The sequence below is a fragment of the Aegilops tauschii genome, chromosome 3 (genome assembly GCF_002575655.3).
Source record: "Aegilops tauschii subsp. strangulata cultivar AL8/78 chromosome 3, Aet v6.0, whole genome shotgun sequence".
NCBI classification, from domain to species: Eukaryota; Viridiplantae; Streptophyta; class Magnoliopsida; order Poales; family Poaceae; genus Aegilops; species Aegilops tauschii.
The window spans coordinates 157,074,278-157,093,860 of record NC_053037.3 but is presented as its reverse complement, the minus strand read 5'-3'; the positions used below and the strand labels follow the sequence as shown (position 1 = coordinate 157,093,860).

Sequence of the window (19,583 nt, the reverse complement as noted above, 5' to 3'; positions counted from 1 at the left end):
ATAAGTTGTACGCTTCATGTTCAAACTTGGTTCCATTTAACGAGGTGACCATTTTCTTTAAAAAAGTTATATGCACATATCTTTCATTTATTAGAAAGCCATGTTACGTCAGCTATCATTTGTGTCACTATCATTAAACTAAAATCATGACACTTATTTTGGATCGAAGAGAGTACAATATAGAAGATATAACCAGCTACTTACATATTACGAGTGGTTGTTTTTTTATATGAGAAAATTACAAAAATAGGCACGACGATTTTTTTTTTAGCACCCATGCCATGACCATAAACGTCGCACACTCGCATAGGAGTGACGACGGCCGATATACCCACCGGGCCGGAGCACGATGCGCGTGCGGGGCTCCTGTACCACCACGCCACTTGCCACTTTCTTACGTGTCGGCTCGGGTCAGTCATGGATGACAATAATCTCTCACTCACCACCCCGTCATTTTCAGAAATCCCTTTCCCGGGACACGCACCCGCTCGCTCGCCTCGCCTCGCCCCCCTCGTCCGTTCCAGTTCCACCCAGATTCACAAACCCGCCACTGCAACTCCTTTTCGCGGCAGCAAACAAGATCGCCGGCCGGCGCGGCGCGGCGCAGCGATGGACGCGGGCGACCTCTCCATCGTGCACCACATCGGCCTCGTGCTGCTCGCGCTGTGGGCCGCCGCCTCCTTCGGCTGCTGCCACTCCGTCGTCTTCCTCATCGCCTTCCTCTACCTATACATGGCAAGTATGCTGCTGCTGCTGCTGCTTCTCTCAGCCCCGCCGCCTCGCCCATCCCGGGATACGGCTTCGTTCCTAGAACTGCGTGCTCGCCTGCTGCATCCGGGTTTATACCGCACCGTTATTCTGCGTCGCTTTGGCTCCCAGATTCCTGCTCTTTCCCCACTTCTCCGGTGCCTTGGACTCGTCTCTGCTGACGTAGCTGGTGGTTACAGAGCTTTATAAGGCACACCGTGCATGATCCTGGCTGCGCTTGCGGGTTATAGCCGCCCGGTTTGACCTGGTTTTCTTTATTGGAATTATATTTGGTCTGGTATGATGTTTCTGATGCTTTGTGAAATTGAGTTTGTAGGATACTATGGCTGGGCATAGTACCGATGATTTCTCCATATGTGTAGGAGTACTTGGAACAGGCGACAGACATACTGTTATGCGTTTTCTTGGGCATTTATTGGGGACGCCGCGCTGTAGCCCAGCTTCTGCAATATATGATGTTTTTTTTTAATAAATTGTAACCTGATGGTTCTATGCTTCCAGGGAAAATGTGAATTTGACTTTTAGTTTGTTGAATACTTCCTTTTAGATTTCTGGGGAAAAAGTTATTAAACATGTTACATGATACAGTGGAAATTTTGTTGCCTTAAATGGAATATAAGCATATAAATTCGTAATTCACGAAAGTTATGTCTTCGTTTGAGAAATATTAGTTGTTCGAGCAAAATTTATCATCTATCCATGTTTTGTGGCTACAACAATTTGATATGGTGAGCTAGTGTCCCTACTCCCTAGGATTTCTATGCAGCTCAGCAACGCACCAACTTTTAGGGATTGGTAAATCACAATATAATTTCATAAGCATTGAGCAGGATCAATGAATTTCCAACAAGATTTCTCTCGACTAACCTCACTTTAATAATTAAAGCATGTAATGTATTTGAGATAGACGCCGCCTTGTCACTTTATTAAATATTTCCCTGGTATTGCCAATCAATGCCAATCAGTAGTTGCTTTGAGCTGTCTTTACTGCACTAATTTTCTTTCCTTATTTTACCCCCTGTTTCCATTTGAAATGTTTTTTCTTCTATATGACTTTTGTTACTACTAAGTTCTAGCTTCAGATGCACAAATTTTAACCTTCCAGATAATGGCTTAGATGTTTGCATGAATATGGCTAGATACCAGAAAATCTGAACTAAATACGTATGACTTTATCATGGCTGTTTGGTTCCAGAACTAAAATTTAAACTATGCTTGTTTTTATTGTAGGTAAATGCCCGCTGCGCAATGAGACTGCGGAAGCGAATACAACATGCGGAAATGAAATCTGCCTACCAACAAAGAGTATGCACCTTTTCTGCAATCCAAAATCAATGTTTGTGTCAATTATTACAAGGATGAACTTGGTTGACTAGGCTAGCATACCCTTTCTTGCTTTTAACTTTGTTGTGATCTGTGGCCACACTAAACTCATTTTGTTTTCTCTATCAGCTGCTTTCTGATGGAGAATCAGTACGTTGGTTAAATCATGCAGTCAAAAAGATGTGGCCTATCTGTATGGAGAAGATTGTTTCACAACTTTTACGGCCCATCATACCGTGGTTCTTGGATAAGTTCAAACCTTGGATAGTTGTATGTTTTATATCTTCCTGCTATATCTACGTCCTTTCCACTAATGTCTTACATTCATGATGAGGTTCTATTGCATGGCTTTTAACTTAAAACTGCTAGTTCAACCTTGTTTTTTGAAGTCACCTTAAGTGAGTATGGCTCAATTCATGTAGTTTTTGTGCAGAGTAAAGCAAGTGTCCAGGAGCTTTACATGGGTAGGGATTCACCAATATTTACCTCGATGAGAGTTCTGCCTGAGACATCAGATGATGACCATTTGGTGGGCGTTACTTTCTTTTGATCTGATTCTTTCCTTTCCCTTCCGTGGGATGTACATTTGTAATGATCTGTATGCCATCCGATCGATTGACCCAGGTTTTGGAGCTAGGGATGAACTTCCTATCTGCTGAAGATATGAGTGTTGTGCTTGCCATGCAGCTGCATAAGAGTGTGGGACTTGGAATGACCGCAAACATGCATTTGACTAGGATGCATGTCGAAGGAAAGGCAAGTCACCTAGTTAGCACCATCATTCTATCACTAATCAAGTGATTGGCAACTTGGTTCTTCGGATATTATATGGAGAAAATGTACAAGACTAAGCAAATACACATGTATAGCAGAATTCTTTTGCTCCTTAAAAATAACACATTATTTTTTATTATACCTCTTGCTCAAAATTGGTTAAGGCTGCCTGTTTTTCCTTACTCAAAATAGACACAACACCTAGATTTAGTTTGCTCAGTGGAGGAATGGAATGACCATTTCTCACCATGGTGGAGGCTAGTTTGCTCAGTGGCTGCCCTGTAGAGTGAATGGAAACAAATATTATTCTTGCATCTGTAGGTAGATTGCTAGTACTGATATAATCCTAATGAAGCCAACGACAACTTTGGAGCCAGCAGTGGCCTACATGTATCTTCTTAAAAAAGGGAAAAAAAAAGAAGAGATCCTCAACTGTTAAAAGTGTACTGATGTAGTTGTAAAAGATATGCAAAATCCTTCTGGAGTAAAGAGAAGAGAAGAAAAGGTTTCAATCTGAATTTCAGTAAATTATCATTCATTAGAGACACCAGTCAGTTTGTTCCCCTTATCCTTACCTTGTTCTCAGTACAAAAATATGTTCACTGCAGGTTTTACTTGGTGTGAAGTTTGTTCGGAGTTGGCCATTTCTTGGCCGTCTAAGACTATGCTTTGTGGAGCCTCCTTATTTTCAAATGACGGTAAAACCACTCGTTGGCCACGGACTTGATGTCACTGAGTTTCCAGGAATTTCAGGATGGCTGGTAACTGCCCCACATGTCATACTTTTCCTTTTTCTAGACCTTTTGGTGACATTGTTGAATATGTTTCTTAGTGCTCACTTGGTCTCCTCTATTTCTTTGTCCAGGATAAGTTGATGGATACTGCATTTGGGCAGACATTAGTTGAGGTTAGATCACTCTGCCCCATTCAGAAATACAGATCTTACCTTTAATTATGATATTTTAACTGCTGATGCATCTTTTCTTTTTCCAGCCCAATATGCTTGTCATCAACATGGAAAAGTTCTCATCTACTCCTTCTGGTAAGAAGTAACCTTCCGTTTCATGCTTGTGTTTCAGAAATCGTCTTTACGAAAAAGGGTTTCCCCCCGCTTTAATTATAAAGCAAAGAACCGAGCATCCAACATAGTAGTACAAAGTACAATCAAGTCATAGAGTCATGCTGGGGGCACAGCAAAACAAGCCCCAAAGAAAGCTAAAAAGAACCGCTAATCCGGCTCGGGAGGCGGCGGTGGTGGTGGAGGTGGAGGAGCAAAAGCCGCCGCCGAGGAACGAAGACCCGCCATGATGTTGTCGATGACCTAATGTAGTCGATGACGTCTCGGTCGCGCCGCTTGCTAAGCGGTCTCCAGAGCTGTAAGAAGCCACACATTTTATAGATCACATCAGTCACACGAGACGGAATCACGCGTTCGATGACTAGTTTATTACGGGTACATCAAAGGGACCAAGCAAGGGTACCCAAAGCCACCCAAATGGGGGCGCGACTAGTGCAGGGGAGTCTAAGGACCTCCCCGAACAAATCCGGGAGGTTGTCATGGCACCAACTGCCACCAACCACCTCCCGGAAGCAACTCCATAAGAACTGTGCCGCCGGGCACCGGAAGAAGATGTGGTTGCAGTCTTCCGGTACCAGAAAAATGGGGCAGAGGCCATCCCCAGGGCCATTACGTTTACGGACCTCTGTGCCCGAGGGAAGGTGACCTCTAACCCATTGCCAGAGAAATATGCGGATCTTCAAGGGGAGTTTGATCTCCCAAAGCACCGCTAGTTCCACCGGACCAGGAGTGGGAACAATCGCCTGGTACAGGGATCTAGTCGAGAATCTGCCGCTTGGCTCGAGGTGCCAAGATAGCGCATCGGGCTCCAGAGAGGGGGAGTGGAGGGCAATACACTCGAGCAATTCATCCCATTGCTCAAGTTCCACCGCCCTGAAGGTACGGCGGAAGGCAATCGCACCTAAGTTAGCCAAGGCCACAACCACGGAGATCTGTGGGCGGACACAGATCGAGAATAACGCAAAAAAACGTTCCGCAAAGGGGCGGGTACCAGCCCATCTATCCAGCCAAAATAAGGTGGCTGATCCGGTACCTACTCTGATGGAAGTCCCAATGCGCAGGACCGGCATCAGACGAATCACCGATTGCCAGAATTGGGACCCTCCAGACCTAGGCGCGAAAGCCAGCGGTTGCCCGCGAAGGTACTTCGCACGGATAATCTCAAGCCACAGGCCACCTTCATCAGTCTGGATCCGCCAAAGCCATTTGGATAAGAGGGCAATATTCATCCGCTTGGAGGAAATGACCCCAAGGCCTCCTTGGTCCTTAGGTTTACAGATCTCGGACCATTTCACCATATGGTACTTCTGTTTATTGTTCTCTCCCGCCCAGAAGAATCGGGAAAGGAGTCTACTGACCTCATGATGGAGGGATTCATGTAAACTATAGAATCCCATGATATACATCAATAGGCTGATAAGGAAGGAGTTCATCAGAATCACTCGAGCGGCTTTGGAAAGCCATCTCCCTTGCCATGGCTCCATCCTAGGTTGGAGCTTGGCGATTATTGGACGGAAATCCTTCTCCAGGAGGCGTGTGTCACTAAGTGGCATGCCAAGGTAAGTCGTCGGGAAGGATCCCAAGTGGCAATTTAAACGATTAGCAATCCGCTGGGCCTCCGACTGAGAATATCCCAAGATCATTACCTCGCTCTTGGCAAAATTAATTGTGAGACCCGACATTTCCTGAAAGCAAAGGAGGAGGAACTTGAGGTTCTGAATATCCTCATCCGACCCTTTCACCATCAGAAATCGTCTTTTCTTCCTGCTGGTCTAAATATTACAGTTTCAGAAATATTACTTCACTAAATACTAGTAGTATCAAGTAGTTCAGATAGGGTGTAGAGTCAATAAAGGGCGTACCCAGTGCTGAAAGCTCCCACACAAGGTGGGGTCTGGGGAAGGGAATTTCTGCAAGGAGGCTGGTTTGAACCCAGGACCTCCAGGCCACAAGTGGAGAGACTCTACCACTGCGCCAGGCCCGCCCTATGGTGTAGAGTTAATATGAACCAACATTTTTTCACTCGTTTATTTAGTTGAGTGTGCTGGCACAAGTAAAACTAATATGATCGTGCTTAAAGTTAAATAACATCTGTACTTTGTCCTACTTTTTGGAAGAATGATACTTCTCATTTTAATACTTTTTGTGATGATAAATCTTCTAACCCTTTTCTGCTATGTTATCTACTTGCTTTCCATTAATATCTAACATTCTGCAGAAAATAACTGGTTCAACATTGAGGAGAGACCTCCTGTTGCATATGTGAAACTTGAGATTTTGGAAGGGCTTGACATGAAACCAGCTGATATAAACGGTGAGAATTACCTGCGGCTGTGGCTGCCCCTGTCGAAATGTTTGCATTATTCATCCTTTGTTTCAAACATTTAATGTTCTATTTTATAGGGCTGTCGGACCCTTATGTCAGAGGTCGTATTGGTCTTTTTAAATTCCAAACTCAAATACAGAGGAAAACATTATCTCCTAAATGGTTTGAGGAATTCAAGATACCCATCACGTCGTGGGAAGCATCAAATGAACTTGTTATGGAAGTTCGCGATAAGGACCACATGTTTGATGACTCGCTTGGGTATGTTCTTTTTTCTGAACTCATCTTGCTATATGAAACTCTAACCAGGAGATCCATAGGATAACATATGTATTGTCTTGTATTTGAGACATGGAGGAGCAATTAGCAAATCTTTAAATGCCAATCTTTGGACATTTGATCCTTAATTTTCTGTAGAACTATATTTGCAATGAACATGTACATAACCTTTTCTTCTATCAATGCATCGATATGCAAAGCTTCTTGCGTTTTCTCGAAAAAAAATATTTGCAATGAGCAGTGTTGTGATTCTGCTGTGGTCCCTAAAAGATGAGTTCTGGCATTTGTTTTATCTTGGCTTGAAAATTGGCCCTTGTGTGCTGTTTCTTACTGAACAGATATATTTGGTCCTTTACTGAAAGAAAAATAAATACATGATGAATTCCAATTTGTTTACAGAGAATGTACCGTAGACGTAAATGAACTGAGAGGTGGACAAAGACATGACAAATGGATATCGCTGAAGAATGTCAAGAAAGGAAGGATCCACCTGGCTATAACGATTGAAGATGTATCAGAGGTTGGTGATAACATTCTTAACTTTTAGGCCATAGTTTTTAAGACCTTTTTGGTGGTCATCTGACGATGGTAGCAAGGTAGCACCTCAATGAATGGTAAAACTAGATTACCATCTCTTCACAAGGACATGATTATTGTAGAATAACTCTATCCCGAATGTTTTTGAAGGAGACGGAGGCAACAACGAGTTTGGAAGAATCACCAGCGAAAACTGATGCGAAACTGCCACTGCCCACCTCTGCTGATAGCAAGTCGGATGCTGCTAAGCTGCTTGAAGAAAGGAAAGTTATACTGGATGAAGTTGAGCACATTGACTTTGATGGACAAGAGCAACCTGGAGGTGTATATGTACATCGCCCTGGAACTGGTGTTCCCCAGACATGGGAATCCAGGAAAGGACGGGCACGTAATCCAGACACGGAGATCCTCCAAGAGGTTGACATATCAAAGGAAGCCCCTCCTACTCCTACCCCAAAGAGTGGTCGTGGCGGTATGTTCAATATGGGCTCATTTTTCCGGAGGAACTCGAAGAAGGGGAGCTCTCGCGATCTCATTGACCCTAGCATCCCCACAAGTCCTGGTCCTCAGAGTGCACCAGAGCTTGATCCGAACCTCCCGCGGACCCCGCGTCAAGGTTCGCCGGATCTTGATCCGAAGCTCCCCCGAACCCCACGTCCCAACCTGAAGGAGCTTGGCGAGAAGCGGACATCGATAAAGATTGTGGTCAGCGACGATGCAAGCAAAGGAGGAGACGCGGGAAGTTTGACAGAAGATATGGTGAAGGTGGTGGAGAAGAACGCAGGGGAGCCGGGTAGATCACTGACAAGCACACTGAGCAGGAAGATCTCCATGAAGAGACGGGACGACAAGACGCCGGATGTCCCGGAGCAGGCCGATGCGTATGGACGTGAGTTGGTGGTGAATGAAGGGCCTGTTACAATAGAGGGTAAGCCGATGGATGTCCATCCCACAACGGAAGATGGCAATGTGCAGGATGTTGCCGTGGAGGCAGAAAATACTACTCGGGCTTCATAAATCAGAAGAGTGGATGCAAGATCAGCAATTGGTACAAAAATTCTCTGTGCTTGTTGTCCATATGGGTGAAGAATAAAGAACTTAGAGGTGGTTGTAGAATGTGACGAACAGCAGTGTGCTGTGCGCCTCTGCACTCGTAGCTAGGTGAGTGACCATGTTGTAAGATGGATTTCTGGACAAATCAGGTGTAAAGATGTAAGATTCCCAAACAATCTGTACGTATATATATACCCAGACTCATGTATGTTAATGGAATTAGTGCTATTTTCCACGTAAATTTCATGGCCGTGAGATAAATTTGGTGATGATACTGTTATCTTTTACATGTTGTCAAAAGTCAAACACTATTTTTCTACTCCTAGAAAATACTCCCTCCGTCCCGTAATATAAGAGCGTTTTTGACACTAACGCTCTTATATTATGGGACTGAGGGAGTAGAAAATAGTGTTTTGACAACAAGTAAACAATACAATTGGATATTTCTAAGTCAAGCTCTAACAAGTGGCAAAAAAATGCCAAGCTCTAACAGGAAAAAAAAATGTCAAGAGTGCAAATCCTGGCAAAGCCCGGTCCAAAATGTGATCCTGGCAAAGCCCGGCCTGTTAGACCCAATAAATCATGGGCATTTTTACCGGCCCGTCGACCCTCGCTGAGGCCTCCGCTGCTCACTCCGCCCACCCGCCCACCACAGTCGCCGACTGCCGTCTCCGGCGACTCGCCCACTCGCAGGAAGCTCGGAGCCTCGCCGCGGCGGAGGCCAGAAGGAAGGGAATGAGGGCCGTGGTGCAGCGCGTCCTCTCGGCCAGCGTCGAGGTGACCGCTTCCTCTTCAGTTCGCCACATCCGCTGTATCCTGCACGGAATCATTGGGAGAGGTGGGCGCTGATTGGTCTTTGCGGGGGTAGCAGGTGGAAGGGCAAGTGGTGTCGGCGATCGGCCCGGGCCTCCTCGTCCTCGTCGGCGTTCACGAGGCTGACACCAGCTCCGACGCCGACTACATGTAATGAACCCACCTCTGACCTCTCCCTCCTAATCCTCGGCACCCTCTCCCTCTCGCAGGGAGGTATTCCACCGGAATCTGGGTGAATGATGTGTAATTGATTACTCCTTTTGGTGGATTGAGTGATTAAGATGACAATCGTTAGCGTATCAATAAATAGTGATGTGTACTTGGTGCTGTATTCTGGTGCTTGAAGGATTCTGTTGTGACACTCTGTAATTTGGAAAGTTTTGCTTAACTTTTGTGCAATTCATGTACCAGTGACTCACTTGTCACCGTTACTTTTCTGACAACAGAGAATTTGTTTATACTGAAATGTCCAGTAAATATATCTCGTTGTGATGGTGTCTGTTTCATGCTAACACTCTATTTCCGTAGCTGTCGGAAGGTCCTGAATATGAGGCTGTTTACTAATGAGAAGACTGGAAAAGCATGGGATCAGAGCGTAAGCCTCAGAGTCATCTATAAGCAATTCTGCTTAGGAGAGCATTCAGCATGTTGATTACCCCCTGAACTTTATTTTGCGTTTCACTTTCTGCAGGTTATGCAGCGGAACTTTGAAGTCCTGTTAGGTAATACAATGCAACTTGCTCTCTCTACTTCTGTATCTGCAATGGCATAACCTTTAACAGTTGATATGTTGTTATTTATTCTTTTTCTAAGTTGTTATCCTATTCAGTGAGCCAATTTACCTTATATGGAATCCTGAAGGGTAACAAGCCAGATTTCCATGTGGCTATGCCACCTGCGAAAGCAAAACCTTTCTACGCTTCTTTGGTCGAGAAGTTTCAAAAGTCGTACAAAACTGATTCAGTTAAAGGTAATATGTTCATGCTTCTAATATTGCATAATACGTTTATGAAGTTGGCCATCTTGAGTGCTTCATCATCAAATCGATCTTCTTTACATAAGTTCACCTGTATTCCTATTGAGGTTTTCACATGGTAACCGATGTATGGATACTTTCTCATATTTCTCAATGTTCCTGCACGGACTGTCCGACTGTTCCATTATAAAGTAAAAACTCAATTTACGGCATATTCTGTTATATTATTAGTAAGTTAAGAATACTTTCTTCTTGTTCAGATTTGTACTCCCCTGATACCTTGCCATGAGTATGCCAGTTTATTGATTATATGGTTTTCGCATAATACAATATTGAGGCTGCTATTTCTGTTTTTTTGCTATCTGTTCCTGTACATTTGAAGGATCCCTGCTAGAAGTCACTGTCGCATTGAACCTATTCCTGACAATTGTCCCTACTTCATCTCTTCTTGGCAGATGGCATTTTTGGAGCAATGATGAAGGTGCCCCCCAGTAACAGATGCTATAACTGACTTGTCTCACATTACACTTTCCAGAATGCATGTCAATTGGGAACTTTTGCAGGTTTCATTGGTAAATGATGGCCCTGTAACAATGCAAGTTGACTCACCCTCACTGCAAGGCTCTGGTCAGTCAAGGTGAGGTCTCCTAGCTTAAACCTACTGTGATGTTTTGTTGCAATCTTGCTGGTTATAATGTCATGCTCATATGAATTGACTGATATATTTATCTTGGTTCCTCTTGATTAGCAATGGTGATGCTGGTTTGGTAAGAGAGGGTGAAGCAGCAGTACCCGATGAGACTCGTTAAATCCCTATGGCTGTTCCCGCAGTATCCTGCTTGGTTTTGGTGAACATCTGAGTTATATGGCTTGAGTGTAGAATTTTCAGTTTCTTTTGAGGTTGTAGCACAAGGAATCCTAATATTCTGTTCCTATTAGAAATATCGAATATAACATGCATCTCCATCCGCATGCTGATATTTGATACTACTTGAGAAAATATTGGACACATTTATTTGTGTCATTGTTGATTTGAATGAACCATGACCCTTGTCATGCACTCTCAGTTTGATCCAACCGGTCTGAGCGCTTTGCTATCGTGAGTCATCTCCAGTTTGTGCCGACATAGAATTTGTGCGCTCATAAGTTTTTTCTCGGTCACATTTGGGGAGAAATCTTTATCAGTTTCACCAGGGCCCGTACTCAGGAGTTTAGATAATCTTATTGATTTCATCGAGTAGCAATACATTAAGGCAATGCCTCTCCTCCTGTCCCTCCAAAGCTACTCTCTCCGTTCCTGTGTTTTTAGTCCCTATAGTATTTGTGACTTGTGAGGTGTACTACTCCAGTTCATGTGCTTTTCCTGAATGGATAATACTGAATGCAACTGAGGTTCTAGATTTGCAGCAGGATGACCAGCTGCTTAAATCAACAAGTATAGCTTGAAAGTCTCTAAACTGCATGAATCATCTTCTGGCTTCTAATTAAATGAATCACCAGTTATACAAAGCTGAGTTTTTACACTTTGAACTTTAGATGTCCTGCTCAAGCAGAAGAAGAAAAAAAAGAGTAAAGCTAGTATTCCCTTCGTCCCATAATATAAGAACGTTTTTGACACTATTATATTATGGGACGGAGGGAGTACTTTTTATTCCAAAACCAACACTTAGGGCTTTTTCCTACTTAGGACATGAATTTCATATGAAACGGTTGAATTTCTGCCTTCATCTTCTCCCATAGCCCACTGCTAGCTAGCTGTGCGCTGAGCGTCACACCTGCAGTTGCAAAAACACAACGCATAGAAGAAGCCCATATATATATCCACCATGCAATGCAAACCTCCACCTCAACGGAAGAATGAGAAGCGTCCTCAACTTACCTCGCGCTGCTCTTCTCCCTGGGCTCCGCCTGACCAGCTGCCCCGGGCCTCGGCGCGCCGGCGCCGTTCGCTCCGCCGGACGCGGCGTGGTGCCGGTCGCCCTGCGCGCATCCGACCATCGTCGTCTGCGGCGCCGGAGCTGACACGTGAGGGCGCGCGGGCATCGCCCCGTTGCCATTGGCGGCGCGGACGGCGCCGGCATTGCCGCTGTAGAAGCCGCCGGGCACGACTCCGGCGCTGGCCCCGTGCAGCACGCCGCCGGGGGGCCGGGCGCCGTTGTTGTAAGCCGAGACGAGCAATATCTGCTGCTGCTGCTGCTGCAACGTGGTGACACAGCACGCGCACTGGTCGGCCCGGCGCCTGAGCGCGGCGTTCTCGGCGCGCAGCACGGCGTTCTCGCGGCGGAGGCAGGAGACCTCGCGGTAGCACCCCTCGGAGGGGTCGCGCTCGCGCCACCGCGCCTCCCACGTCAGCGTCTCGGCGGCGCGGCGGCGCGCCGCCTCGGTGGCGTTGGCCTTGATGAGCTTGGTGAGGTTGGCCACCCCGAAGACGAGGTGCACCGCGCGGAAGTCGTTCATCCTGTTGGCCGGGAAGTAGGCGGCCAGCTCGCAGTTGGGCTCGCACTTGCGCCGCTGGTGCTTGCACACCGCGCACGCCCCGCCGCCGCCCCCACCGCCTCCGCCGTTGCCGTTCACGCCGCCGGTCATGTCGGTCCGGGCTACGCAACACAGTGTAGAGAGGAGAGAGATGCGTGTGTACGATTCTACGCGTATATATGCGCTCCCAAAGATAGTAAGGTGGAAGTAGGGTTTGCGGTTTTGTAGGTTGCTCACAGGAAGATTTCACCGAACAAATAGATAGGCCCATGGAAACTTCTACTGATACATTGTACAAAAGCATACGCGCAAAACCACACATATAATCAGTAGTTCAGTACACGTAGTAGTTTCATTTCACAGACCATGCAATTATGTCACGTGACGCATGCATGGAGTAACTCATGCAACACGTGTCTTCAGTTTCTATGCAATACAAAAATGCATTTTTATTCAAGGAAACACTGCAAGATGAGACATGTGTGATCCACTAAACTAAGAAAATAAGAAAGCACTGATGTGTACATCTTGTACCTGAACAGCAATCCTTCCAGAATGCATCAGCAGAAAAGAACATGACATCAGTTGTACATGTCTTCTTCAGAAAAATGGAGAGGCCATCTTCAATTATACTCCGTACAACACAACATTATGATTAATCGTTTACAAGTCCACGGCTCACATATGTGTTCAGCAAAAAAAAAATAGAATCAGGTGAAACAAACCGTTTCATTCTGCCTTGGTATCAGTCTCTCACAATGGACCACCGACATACATGGTTGAGGAGAAATTTCGGATAATAATCTGTTGGGAGCCCACAGCACAATCATACTTCTCACTTATGTGTTAGCGAGCCAAAGGCCCAAAGTAAGAATACATTCATCTTTATATCTTGTTCTGCGGTCACTTACCCAAAAGTACCCGGGCTTTTTCCTCACACAATCACTCTATTATTTCAGGATGTCTAATGGATCAACCACCATAAAATTTGATCCATTCACCCAAAGAATGGGCATGGCTATAATATCAAAGAACTGTGACAGAAGAAACCAATTAGCCAATTGTGAGGTGCTTTGTGCATAAACTCAACAACACAACATCCCCCTTTCTCCTGACCAAAGTTGAATCGATAAATCAAGCAGGTGTTGCTTCCTTGCTGCTATCTGCTGCATTGACACCTTTGAAGTTCAATATTCCAGAAAGGCCCCGGCCTTTGGCGAGGCGCTCAAGTTCAGCTAGCTTCAGCTTGAGATCTTCTAAATCTTTAGCTAAAATCTCTTCCTTTTGTCTCAGTTCCTGTGGATCAGTGAAAAACATTAAGCTAAATCATATGATCGAAGCCTATGTATATAATCAAACCTATGATGAGTGAAAAACATTATAAACTGGGAAGGAAAACAATTGAACATATGTGTTCTAATCGAAACCTATGTGTACAACATTAACTTGCCACGAGGCATTAACTTAATAAACTACTCTACTGTCGATTACCCAAAATGCTATTATTTTAATATACCAACATTCTAATCGACTGTATGGGATTTAAAAGAATATACGAAACAAATAGAAATTGCAGAAATCTCTTTCGTAATTAGCATAATTCTGAATTTGCTCAGTTTTGTGCAGCTTCATCAATTTGATTTCCTCTCCCCCCATATTTGAGCAAATGCCAATTAAACAATAAGTTGCAAAATCTATAACATGTGATAGTTGCACTTATCTTATCAACCCCATCATTCTCCAACTTGTACATTCCACCCATCGAAAATATATTTGTCAACCATATAAAGGTAATATGATTTGCTAGATTAAATTTTGTAGGCCCTAGCCATTCTCTATAACTATGACCAACGCAGATGGAAATGGAAAGAACAGCCTGTGGTCGTCGTCATTAGTACCTTTTGTATGCTTATTGGGTTAATTCCTAGCCTCCCAGGTATTTACATACTTCCACATGTTTTCAGAAGAGAGGCGTTCAAGATGGTGGCGAGATGGTTGAATAAAATCTTCTAGCATATTAAATTAGTATCTGCATGTCCATTCCATGTATGAATTTTGACCTGATAGGCTGATAGTAACATAACATGTACGAACTATCACCTGATACAACAAATTAGGAATGATAATATGATCAGTTTCTGGTAGTGACTTAATCAGGATGTTTGGATGAGGGGTTGCTTGAGATTTAGTTCAAAAATATCCCTAGTAAAATCCTGTGTTCTTAAGACACCAGAGACATCCTAATATCTGCGAATGTATCAAATTGTGCATTTAATAAACTTGGTTAACACAAAATGTGCAATGGAAAGAGCTTTATCTGAAGAATTTAAGTATAACTTCTTCTATTTCTATGGCTTGCCTTGTATAATCCTTCCCCAGATTCCACCTGGTGTGGGAGCTTCTAGCACTGAGTCTGTCCGATGGCTACACAATAGGGGCTTATAGATACGGTTTTCTGGTGTGCGGTGTTTCTCAAGATAAAAATTAACCGCTATAGGACTGAATAGCGAACGTGGCATGCATGGACATGTTAGCATAGTCCATTTAACTGATTTCAGTGAACTAAGCAAAGAAGTAAGACAATGTAGAGAAATAATATAATAAAGTGAAAAATATATACAGTACTACCTCAAGTTCCTGTTTACGAGCTTCCTCCTTTCTAGCCTCTGACCTAGCACTTCTTTGCACCTCGAAAATTAAAGCAGCGACAGCAACCTACAACCAGAGACATAGCATAAGGCTATTACTGTTTGGTGAATTTTCAATTGCTTGTATTACAGCAAGGTACATAAAGTTAAACAATGGCTTAGAAAATACCGAAAAGATGAAGCCTTCTCCAATGAGATCTGTAGCAACTTGTACTGCCTTCTCCTCATCTAAAGGTCTGATAGCCACATTAGTAGCATGCCCATAAATGCGCCTTTGTATCCTTGTAGTGATACGATGGTTTGTCTGCAATATGTGTTATAGGGATTGTCAGTTCACTTTGTTTTGACAACTAAAAGAGAAGGAATGATCCTTCCTTTCAGGCGTCCACGCAAAAACAAATATGAGGACCTAGAGTATAATTAGTTCCAGATCATTTGTTCTAGTAACTAGGAATAGCTAGTTGTTCACAGCTACCAAAACACATAACCCTGAGGCAGAAAATCTGCTTGAGGTTCACTCTCACATTTCAAATGATTCAAACAATACTTGAACTTAGAGCAACTCTAGCAGAGTTGCCAAAAGGATCCGACTACCAAAATAACCGCGTTTACGGCGAAACAACAGATAAAACCAGTCGCCATATGGTTCTGGATCGCCAAAATATGCAACGCACTCCAAAACCAGGTTCATAGCCTCCATATTTGGAGGTTGGGGCCGATGTTTTGGTGTTTTGGAGCACGATCCAAACCTAACCACTCGTGCGGGAAGTTTCACCTCTCTCGTCACCCGCCCACGCGGCCTCTTCCTCTCTCTTCTTTCTGTTCCAATGGTGCAGTCGCACGTACGAATCTCGTAGCCACTTATATCACAGGGAAACGAGCCATTTAATGGCCGCCACCACGTGTCCAACTGCATGCGCCCGTTCCCGCCACATTTTCCCGCCGGCCTCCCGCCCACAACATTAAGAGGTTGGCGCCTCCCTGTCCCTATCCACTACTCCACTTCCCCTCTCCACCTTCTCCCTTTCCCTTTCCTTCTCCGGTTACACCACTTCTCGTTCTCCCAATGTCACTTCGCCCAAGGCCAGACTAGGTCAAGCTCACGGCGAAGGAGGCAAGGCAGTTGGACGAGGAGGCACGCATGAAGAGGCCGACGACATCAAGAGTAGTTGGACCACTGGTATGCAGTGCAGCACGCCGATTCCGAGGACAACCTGAGGTCGAGGATCCCCTCCAGTCCATCCTAGATGAGTCCGGCAACACGGCCGCGTCAAAAGCTACCTGACGCCACGCTGATGCCCGGCCATGTCCGACTTCCCACCGCTCTCTCATTGCTAGGGAAGTTTGGGAGGCAAGGCAGATGGGTAAGGAGGCCGCGCAGGAGGAGGCCGACGGCATCAAGGAGTAGTAGTGGGACCACTGGTACGCGCTGGAGCACGCCGATTCAGAGGACGACCCGAGGCCGAGGATCCCCAGTCCGTCCTCAACGAGTCCCGCAACATGGCCGCGTCAAAGGCTGCCTGACCCTGTGCCGATGCCCGGCCACGCCCGACCTCCCACCGCTCCCTCATTGCTAGGGAGGCTTGGGAAGCCTGCCACGCTGCCTACCTCCAAGATACCACCGGTGTCGGTGTAGTCTTCGAGGAGACCGTGTCACTTCACCCAAGGCCAGACTGGGTCGAGCTCACGGTGCAGGAGGCAAGGCAGTTGGGTAAGGAGGACATGCAGGAGGAGGCCAACGACATCAAAGAGTAGTAGTGGGACCGTTGGTATGCGCTGGAGCACACTGAATCCGAGGATGAGGACCCCCTCCTTCAATCCGTCGTCGACGAGTCCCACAACATGCGGGAGCATGCTGACTGTGAGGACGACCCGAGGTCGATGATTCCCTCCTCCAGTCCGTCCTCGATGAATCCCACAACACAGCCGCGTCAAAGGCAGCCTGACGCCGCACCGATGCCCGGCCACATCCGATTTCCCACCACTCCCTCACTGCTAGGGAGGCTTGGGATGCCTCACGACCCCTACGTCCAAGATGCCGCCTGTGCCGGCGTAGTTTTCGAGGAGACCGTGGTAGAACGGGCGTTGGCAACAGAGAGGGAGCACGCCATCTGGGCTGACTACAATGTGGTGGCGGCAGCACGCGTGATGACCGCGGAGATGGAGCACGCCATCTGGGACCATGGCCCGCTGGCCAAGCCGCGCCCGACAACAACGACGATTCCCAGGCGACATGGGATGTAGGCGCTCTTGCCAATTCCGCGCTACCACGCTACCAGGGACAGTGGCCGCGTCTACGAGGCCGATCCTATCCCCTACAAGTCCCACGCCGGCCTGCCCGTCGCACCTAGTCCTCGACCCGCCGCAGACTACTAATCCAGTCTACGTTTCTATGAAAATGCCGCTTATCAACATTTCCCCCAGCTATAATTGCTACATAATATGTAAAAAGCGACGAATCCCCCCGCCCCACCCCCATACTTCTAATATATTTATCGACATTTCCCCTCGATATAAGAACTTTGTATTTCAACGGTGTTCGAATTTAATCAAGTTTTACTGTTTGAACCCCTCCAATTAGAAGTATTATTGAGTTGATCCAACCAAAATAAACAAATAAAGAGGGGAAATGTTATGGAGGCTCAGTGTTTGCGAAGAGTCTCCGCAGCCTCCAATAATTTATGGAGCGCCGTCCAAAACGGTTTTGGAGGCTGCGGATATGGCACATCTGCTAGAGTTGCTCTTACAGACATCAAATCTATCATAAAGAATATCTGGGTTTACCGATAAAGAAAACACTAATTAATTCCTGATGAAATTCTAATAAACTAAGTAAGCCTGATTGATAGATGTACAACCCGAAAGTTCTTTTCTGAACCACCTTACATAACTGTGCTTTCCCAAGTCACATAAAAGGCACATTGTCATGGGATTAGAAACCATTGTCATCCTGAGTTAATCACTGCACAAAAGTGTCGTCAGGCCGCAGCAACACTGCAAAGTGCTAATTCATCAGTTTCCAAACTTTTCAAATCTGTAAAGACCTAATCAGATCTCCTCCCATGGGCCAACTAGGAGCAGACCATTTGCATCCCAACAGCTTCGTTCTGCGGCGTCCTTGCCCTGGAAAGGAGATGCGGGAGGGCGGAGAGAATCGAACCTGGGCGATGCTGATGATGAAGTCGCGAAACTTGGGGTGGACGGCGGCCTGGCTCTTGAGGCGGTTAGCGATAGGCTTGGACAGCGTCCGCAGGAGCAGCGTCCCCAGCTTCATCACCGGCAGCGCGGCCATGGCGGCGGCGGCGGCGGCGGTCCTTGGCCTCCTCCTCCGCTATTCCTCCTCCCCGAATGTTGGGCGTGGGCGATCAACGGGGATGAGAGGGATTCGGTTCGACCGACTCGGGACTCAGTGAGATTCGATTCGGGACTCAGGGTCGATTCGTGTCGATGGTGTGAGGAAAGAGAACCTGAGAAACGGAACGGAACGGAACCGGGGGAAGTAGACTTTGGTGTTGGGATTTCCTCGTTTTCCTTTGACTAATCCGTCGGCCCCTTTTAGATGGTGTCTACAATTCAAAGTGTGTTCCTTGTCAAACAAGCCTACATAAACTAAAACTAAAGCAAATGAATTTGGTTGACAAGTGTGTTATGTTAGAACAACTCTCCGGCACCTTTCAAAAAAAAAAAACCTCTACAACAGATGCATCGTATCGATCCAATCATCACAATAACCATCAATATAACGATTTTGGCTAAAAAAACAGGTCTAGTAGAATTGTCATCCGCTCGACTCACGTAATTTTTGAAGACGCTCCAAATCAGTCAGTGAGTCTCCATATTTGACAGTTGGGTGAGGCGATATAGTGTGCCCCATCCTTAAATCTTGGTACCACGGACATTTCAGGATGCATTCTTCCTTCGGTCGTCACCCACATCCCTGCACCGCAGTCGTTTGGTGCTACCTTCACCATCCGGACCACCGTGATTTGACTCCGGTCGTCTCCGTTGAGCCGTTTTCGGACCTCACACACTTGACCGCATCCCTACATTTGCTTTCCGTTGTCATTAAGGTGTTCGACGACTTACCCGGAGGTAATTTCCCCGACTTTATTGTTGTAGATTTGGTCTAGCAGTTCATAGATTTGTGTAGATGACATTATTCGTATTTTGTGTATATGTGTACGATGCTAGAGTTGTTTTTAACGATTCTTCGTCAGATTCGAGCTCAGAACCCGAGAGTGAGATCATGGACTCTGAAGAAGATGAGGTTGTGTTGATGGTTGCTGAATAGATAGCGCCATCGGAACGAAGATAAACATGCAGGATCGTTGGTTGGTCATTTGACATTCACCGGAACTAAATCGAAGGCCACGTGAGCTCATTCCCGACTACTTTTTGTTTGGTTGTACCTTCCCTGTCTACATAATCCGGCGACGCTTTAGCACAATCTAATGGTTGTTCCATCAAATTGTCGACGACAGGAAAGTCAATGAACCATTCTTCCAGCAACCAAGAAATGCCGCCAACCTTCTT

The 19,583-nt window shown here is 45.9% G+C and overlaps 4 protein-coding genes across 6 annotated transcripts; 2 read left to right on the top strand and 2 right to left on the bottom strand.

The window, feature by feature from the left end:
* Nucleotides 1-427: 427 nt before the first annotated feature.
* LOC109777917 (C2 domain-containing protein At1g53590) lies at nucleotides 428-8,379 on the top strand. 2 transcript variants are annotated; one of them, XM_020336484.4, is made up of 12 exons: nucleotides 428-735; nucleotides 1,999-2,073; nucleotides 2,221-2,361; nucleotides 2,525-2,620; nucleotides 2,716-2,847; nucleotides 3,474-3,626; nucleotides 3,731-3,772; nucleotides 3,859-3,907; nucleotides 6,162-6,257; nucleotides 6,347-6,530; nucleotides 6,948-7,068; nucleotides 7,236-8,379. In XM_020336484.4, exons 1-12 carry the CDS (start codon nucleotides 610-612, stop codon nucleotides 8,100-8,102), a joined length of 2,082 nt encoding a protein of 693 aa, XP_020192073.2. In that variant the 5' UTR covers nucleotides 428-609; the 3' UTR covers nucleotides 8,103-8,379. The 2 variants fall into 2 exon arrangements, with proteins under 2 accessions (XP_020192073.2, XP_073366312.1); XM_073510211.1 differs by having other exon boundaries at nucleotides 523-1,045; nucleotides 1,131-2,073.
* Nucleotides 8,380-8,740: 361 nt separating this feature from the next.
* On the top strand, nucleotides 8,741-11,004 carry LOC109777928 (uncharacterized). Of its 2 annotated transcripts, none has more exons than XM_020336499.4 (8): nucleotides 8,741-8,915; nucleotides 9,010-9,101; nucleotides 9,480-9,546; nucleotides 9,643-9,673; nucleotides 9,781-9,921; nucleotides 10,383-10,408; nucleotides 10,491-10,564; nucleotides 10,676-11,004. In XM_020336499.4, exons 1-8 carry the CDS (start codon nucleotides 8,874-8,876, stop codon nucleotides 10,734-10,736), a joined length of 534 nt encoding a protein of 177 aa, XP_020192088.1. In that variant the 5' UTR covers nucleotides 8,741-8,873; the 3' UTR covers nucleotides 10,737-11,004. The 2 variants fall into 2 exon arrangements, with proteins under 2 accessions (XP_020192088.1, XP_020192083.1); XM_020336494.3 differs by having other exon boundaries at nucleotides 8,754-8,915; nucleotides 9,007-9,101.
* A 670-nt stretch (nucleotides 11,005-11,674) lies between these two features.
* Nucleotides 11,675-12,646, bottom strand: LOC109777955 (uncharacterized). The gene is made up of 2 exons (XM_020336517.4): nucleotides 11,807-12,646; nucleotides 11,675-11,702 (listed from the first exon to the last, which is right to left on the bottom strand). Exons 1-2 carry the CDS (start codon nucleotides 12,511-12,513, stop codon nucleotides 11,675-11,677), a joined length of 735 nt encoding a protein of 244 aa, XP_020192106.4. The 5' UTR covers nucleotides 12,514-12,646.
* A 624-nt stretch (nucleotides 12,647-13,270) lies between these two features.
* LOC109777944 (uncharacterized) lies at nucleotides 13,271-18,572 on the bottom strand. The gene is made up of 4 exons (XM_020336507.4): nucleotides 18,211-18,572; nucleotides 15,220-15,354; nucleotides 15,031-15,117; nucleotides 13,271-13,698 (listed from the first exon to the last, which is right to left on the bottom strand). Exons 1-4 carry the CDS (start codon nucleotides 18,340-18,342, stop codon nucleotides 13,537-13,539), a joined length of 516 nt encoding a protein of 171 aa, XP_020192096.1. The 5' UTR covers nucleotides 18,343-18,572; the 3' UTR covers nucleotides 13,271-13,536.
* Nucleotides 18,573-19,583: the final 1,011 nt, after the last annotated feature.